The sequence below is a fragment of the Nicotiana attenuata genome, unplaced genomic scaffold, assembly GCF_001879085.1.
Source record: "Nicotiana attenuata strain UT unplaced genomic scaffold, NIATTr2, whole genome shotgun sequence".
In the NCBI taxonomy this organism is placed as follows: Eukaryota; Viridiplantae; Streptophyta; class Magnoliopsida; order Solanales; family Solanaceae; genus Nicotiana; species Nicotiana attenuata.
This window is the reverse complement of record NW_017672337.1, coordinates 129346-135563: the sequence shown is the minus strand read 5'-3', so window position 1 is coordinate 135563 and position 6218 is coordinate 129346. Positions and strand designations below refer to the sequence as shown.

Below are 6218 nucleotides of genomic sequence, written 5' to 3'. Positions count from 1 at the left end.
CTAAACTACCTAAATGTCCCTGGTTTTACAGGAATCAGGCCGTGTGTAGTTCTGGACCCAACGGTGAGTGAAACCGATGGATTTATGCGGAGTTGGAAATGTGAATCTCAAACATAACGGGTGTATCACAGGGCAGATATCTGAACGGTCATAGAGTAAAGGCGAGTAATTAATGGGAACCGATTATGTTTGAAATAATGGCAGGGTGTAAATGGTATGAGCGGAAACCAGAGCGAAGGTTGCTCCCGTTTGAAGAATGGTTACTTCCTGGATCACCTGCAAACTCAAAAACACGACGCATGCAAGTATATAGATTATTGCGAGAATTTAAACATGATGCGAATTCTCTTTGGACCGTGAAGGTTGTCTTTGGATAGTGAGGATGACGTCCTTAGACCATGACGTCCCGAGTCATGAATCATGAGGTAAAGGATTCGCAGGCCATGAAATGATGTTCTCGGGCCATGAGAATGGGGCCTCTGAACCATGACGCCTTTGAATAATGATGTGCAGTATTGAGAGATCTTCAGGCCATCACATGGTGTCTTCAGGCTATGAGGATGATGCCTTCGGACTATGACGCCTTCAGACAAGTTGGCTATACATCAGCCCATGAAGTGCAGAGACATGATACCAAAGGTGATAACAAGATAAAGCTTGGTCTTGTTTGGGGGCAGAGCTTAGCACCGAGAGAAGAAGATAATGCAAGGTGTAGAATAGAGCAACATTTACGCAAAGGGAGACAATGCTTAGTCTCATGTGAAGGCAGTGCTTAGCCTTATGCAAGTGGGGAGGCAGGGCTTAGCCTCATGCAAGAATTGAGACAGGGCTTAGTCTCATGCAAAGAGAGGGCAATGCTAAGCCTTATGCAAGTGGGGAGGCAGGGCTTAGCCTCATGCAAGAATGAGACAGGGCTTAGTCTCATGCAAAGAGAAGGCAATGATTAGCCTTATGCAAATATGGAGGCAGGGCTTAGCCTCATGCAAGGATCGAGACAGAGCTTAGTCTCATGCAAAGAGAAGGCAATGCTTAGCCTTATGCAAATATGGAGGCAGGGCTAAGCCTCATACAAGGATCAAAACAGAGCTTAGTCTCATGCAAAGAGAAGGCAATGCTTAGCCTTATGCAAATATGGAGGCAAGGCTTAGCCTCATGCAAGAATTGAGACGGAGCTTGGTCTCATGCAAATGGGCGAATAGTAAGTAGGAGCAGAAATCTAAGGGGAATGATTTAGCTCCCCACAAGATTGAATCTATTTTGTTGAAGAAATTTGGAGAGACTCTCACGAGGGGAGCCTTGACGTGATATTCGCGATTACCCGAGAATCCCATAGATTGCTTTGAGATTCTCGCGGACTCTTTTATTAAGGCTCGTGTCGAGGCCAGAAAGGTGCAGGCCCGGAAGGCCGACATATTCAGAATTGCACAAGGAGAGTCCGAGTTGCTACGGGTATTTGTCACTCAATTTTAGAAGGAAAAAATGTTGCTCCCGGCAGTTCTGAATGAATGGGCGGCTGAAGCATTCACCAAAGGTCTGAATCCGAGAAGTTCAGATGCTTCCTGAAAATTGAAGGAAAGCTTGCTCGAGTTTATAGCGACGAGTTGGGCGAATATCCACAACCAATACAAGTCTAAATAAGGATTAAAGATGATCAAATTGGCTTCTCGTCGTCGATAAAAGGATTGGAGAATAATAAAGAAAAATCAAAAGATGATTTCGACACAGTTAGACGATCTTGGAGGGGCCAGTTTCTGCCCTATGAACGGCTGAAGGACGCGGCAGAGGTTTCCGATCGGCAGACAGGTTCGCTACCGATAGAAGAACTGATCGCGGTCGGAAAAATAGATTACTGCAAGACAAAGAAACATCAGGTACACGGGGTCCTTCCTACCCCGGGCTATCAGAATACAACTTCAACGTCAGTGTAGTAGATTTGGTATCGGCTATGAAGAACATTATAGAAGAACGGTTCCCGAAGTCTATGAGGTCCGATCCCAGCCAGAGAGATCCCAATTTGTGGTGCGAGTATCATGGGACGAATGGCCACAGGATTGGGGACTGCCAACATCTGCGTGAAGAAGTGGCGACACTATTGAAGAAAGGACATCTCAAAAAATTCTTAAGTGACCGGGCCAAGTACAACTACGGCCGCAACCATGATAATGTAAAACCCTCGAAAATAGGGGAAGATCCCCCGCGCCAGACGATCAACATGATCTTTAGGGGGAACGAGATCAATGGGGTCAGCTTCTCGGTAGAAAAAAAAATGAACGTATCAATAACCCATAGCAAGAGACTCCGGGAAGTCGCTGAAGACGACATCACTTGCACGGAGGAGGATGCAGACGGATTGTTGCTACCGCACAATGACGCACTGGTAATTTCTTTAAATGTATTAGATTTTAAAATAAAACGCGTTATAGTGAATCCAGAAAGCTCGGCCAATATCATGCAATGGAGGGTACTAGAACAAGCCAAACTTACTGGAAGCATCATTTCGGCTACAAAACTCCTCGCCGAATTCAACCTCGCAAGTGTGACATCCCGAGGAGAGATCCTAAATATAATGCAGATTGTTTTGCGTGGTCGCATGTGAATATGACATGTATCCCAATGGAATTGGCCATACACAAGCTAAGCTTGGATCCCAACATCCCTCCGGTAAGATAAAAGAAAAGCCCTATTGCGAAGGCCAGGAATAAGTTCGTCAAAGAAGAGGTAACTCGCTTACTTGATATCGGTACGATCCGAGAGGTAAAGTATCCAGACTGGCTAGCTAATGTAGTAGTAGTTCCCAAGAAGAACAATAAATGTCGCATGTGCGTACATTATAAGAACTTGAATAAGGCATGTCCGAAAGACTCGTTCCCACTGTCAAAAATTGATCAAATAATTGATGCAATGGCCGGGCACGAGTTAATGAGTTTCCTTGATGCTTATTCCTGGTACAACCAAATTAAGATAAACCCGAAGGATCAGGAAAAGACTTCGTTCATGACGAATTTCAGCACATATTGATATAACGTGATGCCCTTTGGGCTAAAGAACGTCGGAGCCACTAACCAGCGCTTCATAAACAAGATGTTTGAAAAAACAAATAGGAAAAACTATGGAAGTTTATATAGACGATATGCTCGTTAAGTCTTTGAACGCAGGTGATCACCTTAAGCATCTACACGAAACTTTTTACATCCTAAGGAAGCATAACATGAAGCTTAACCCCGATAAGTGTGCGTTCAGAATTAGCTCCAGCAAGTTCCTAGAATTTCTAGTATCACAAAGGGGAATTGAGGTAAACTCTGATAAGATCAAATCCATCGAAGACATCCTGGACCAGCTGTCAAGCGTGAAAGAAGTCAAAAGGCTCACGGGTAGGTTCATTTCCCGGTCCTCAGACAAATGCCACCGTTTCTTTGCGTTGCTAAAAAAGAAAGACAACTTCAAATGGACCCCGAAATTCCAGAAGGCTTTGAGGGATTTGAAGAGGTACTTGTCAAGCCCTCCGCTATTATCAAAGCCGGAGGAAGGGGAAACACTGTTAATCTACCTAGCAGTCTCCGAGGTGGCGGTAAGCGCCGACTTAGTCCGTGAGGATAAAGGTATACAATCTCTTATTTATTACGTTAGTAAAATTTTAGCGGGAGCAGAAACTCTCTACCCTTATTTGGAGAAGCTGCCCTAGCTCTCGTAGTCGCCGCTCGGAAGCTAAGGTCTTACTTCTGTTGTCACCGGATAGCTGTGGTAACCATATTTCCCTTGTGGAACATCCTTCACAAACCCAAACTCTTGGGTAGATTGGCAAAATAGGGCCGTCAAAATGAGTGAATTCGACATAGAATATAAGCCAAGGACTGCGATTAAGTCACAAGTCTTGGCCAACTTTATGGCTGATTTCAGTCCGGAATTGCAGCCTCTAGCGTCGAAAGAGGCAGTAATGGTGTCAGAATTGACATCGGGAGTTTGGACCTTATTTATGGACGGAGCCTCCAACATAAAAGGGTCCGAGCTTGGCATAGTATTTACCACGTCTTCGGGAGAAACCCTGAGGCAAGCCATCAGAACGGTCCCTTTAACTAACAATGAAGCATAATATGAGGCTTTTATTGCAGGACTCGAATTGGCTCGGGGACTAATATTTAGGTCATAGAAATCAAATGTGACTCCCAGCTGGTGGTAAATCAGGTCTAGGGAATCTTCGAAACAAAATAGGAGCGCATGCAACAGTACGTAGTGAAGGTCCATGCTTTGGTGGCTCGATTTCGAGAATGGTCGATTACTCACATCCTGAGGGAAGAAAATGCAGAAGTGGATGAACTGTCTAACCTCGGGTTCAACAACGAAAATGAAGGGATCAATTCGGTACTGTAGTATAACTCATGCACTCGGTACTAGATGCGGATAGCTACTATGCGGTAAATATGACTAATTTGGTATGGGACTAGAGGAATGAGATCATCGATTATATTGAACACGGGAAGTTTCCCAAAGACTTCAAGGCGTCCCGGGCATTGCGCGCCAAAGCAGCACGGTATAGCTACAAAGAGGGCCAACTGTACAGGAAATCTTTCTAAGGCCACGCTGGCACGATGCTTGGGAGCGTCCGAAGCTAATTATGTTATGCGAGAAGTCCACGACGAAATATGCAGAAACCATTCAGGTGCAGATTCCTTAGTGCTAAAACTAGTAAAGGCACGATATTATTGGCCACGAATGGAGCAAGACGGCAAAGCATTCATGCAGAAATGTGATAAGTGCCAACGCTATGCACTATTGGTACATCAACCAGCAGAATCGTTGCACTCAGTTCTGTCTCTATGGCCATTCATGAAGTGGGGAATGGACATCGCTGGACCGCTACCACCGGCCCCTAGTAAGGTAAGATTTCTTTTAATTTACTGACTATTTTTCTAAGTGGGTTGAAGTAGGCCCTTATCAGAAGATTGGCAAATGAGAGGTGGTGGATTTCCTATGGGAGAACATAATTTGCAGATTTGGAATGCCAAAAGCGATAGCCTGCGATAACGGGCCACAATTTATAGGTGCAAAGATCACAAAGTTTCTTGAAGACTTGAAAATCAACAAAATCACATCTTCGCCCAACCATCCGAGCACAAATGGTCAAGTGGAACCAACGAACAAAGTGATTATACAAAATCTCAAGAAGAGGTTAGAAGCGACCAAAGGTAAATGGCCTGAAGAACTGCCTGGAGTGCCATAGGCGTACCGAACAACGGCCAAATCAAGCATAGGACAGACTCCTTTTTCCCTTGTGTACGGAGCAGAAGCCTTAATCCCAGTGGAAGTAGGGGAGCCTACCTTGAGATATTTCCAAGCAAATGAAGAGACAAACAACGAATCAATGTTAATCAACTTGGAGCTACTCGATGAGCGTAGGGACTTGGCCCATATAAGAATGGCAGCCTAAAAGCAGAGAATGGAATGATATTATAATTGAAGAGCCAACCTCCGTTATTTGAAAGTTGGAGACTTGGTTATAAGGAAAGTAACTCAAAACACCCCGGGAACTCAACGTAGGGAAGCTAGGTTGAACCTGGGAAGGCCCCTACTGGGTTTCAGCTGTCACCGGGAAAGGTTCGTACGAATTGGAGAATCAAAATGGAGAAAAATTGCCAAGCAACTGGAATGTGGTGCACCTCAAGAGATATTATTGTTGATGAACACACATGTACTGAAAGTATGTGCTGCACTATTTTTCCCTTCGTTCAGTTTTTGTCCCAATTGGGCTTTTCTGGCAAGGTTTTAAATGAGGCAGCAACGGAAAGCATACTACAAAGAAGGTTTCAACAGCAGCAATAAGACCTTTAATAGCAAGGCACGCAAGCGAAGAACCACGTGGACGGTTAGTTAATATTTCGCTCGATAGCAAAATTCCCAATAGGAAGTTAAGTTTGCTATCAAACAAAGGTTACCCGACCATTCACAAGTGTAAACCACTAGAGGATTGTTAGACAGTCTTTTGCTCGATAGCATAAATTCCTAAGGGGAAGCAAAGTTTGTTACCGAGCTGAAGATTGTCTAGCAATTCATTAGTGGGATCCCCGAAGGTGCAAGATTTCTAGTGTTCCATTTCGCATTCTTCCCATTCGTACACTAGGGGGAATGATATGAGAATACGGCAGCAATGACTGCCATGTCGACCAGAACACGAAAACTGGGAACATAGTTGTATCATCGGGACCGAGAACTGCGCAGCCAGT

At 44.6% G+C, this 6218-nt stretch overlaps 1 protein-coding gene across 1 annotated transcript; it reads left to right on the top strand.

Moving 5' to 3' along the window:
* Positions 1 to 1479: 1479 nt before the first annotated feature.
* On the top strand, positions 1480 to 2596 carry LOC109212811. The gene is made up of 2 exons (XM_019376494.1): positions 1480 to 1531; positions 1773 to 2596. The coding sequence occupies exons 1-2, from the start codon at positions 1480 to 1482 to the stop codon at positions 2594 to 2596; spliced, it is 876 nt and encodes a 291-aa protein (XP_019232039.1).
* The last annotated feature ends 3622 nt before the right edge of the window (positions 2597 to 6218 follow it).

Excerpts from the sequence above, each read along its gene's own strand:
- LOC109212811 (XM_019376494.1), top strand. The coding sequence starts at position 1,480 with ATGTTGCTCCCGGCAGTTCTGAATGAATGGGCGGCTGAAGCATTCACC. Across the intron at positions 1,532-1,772 it reads GGCTGAAGCATTCACCAAAG|GACGCGGCAGAGGTTTCCGA; the intron begins GTCTGAATCCGA and ends GAACGGCTGAAG.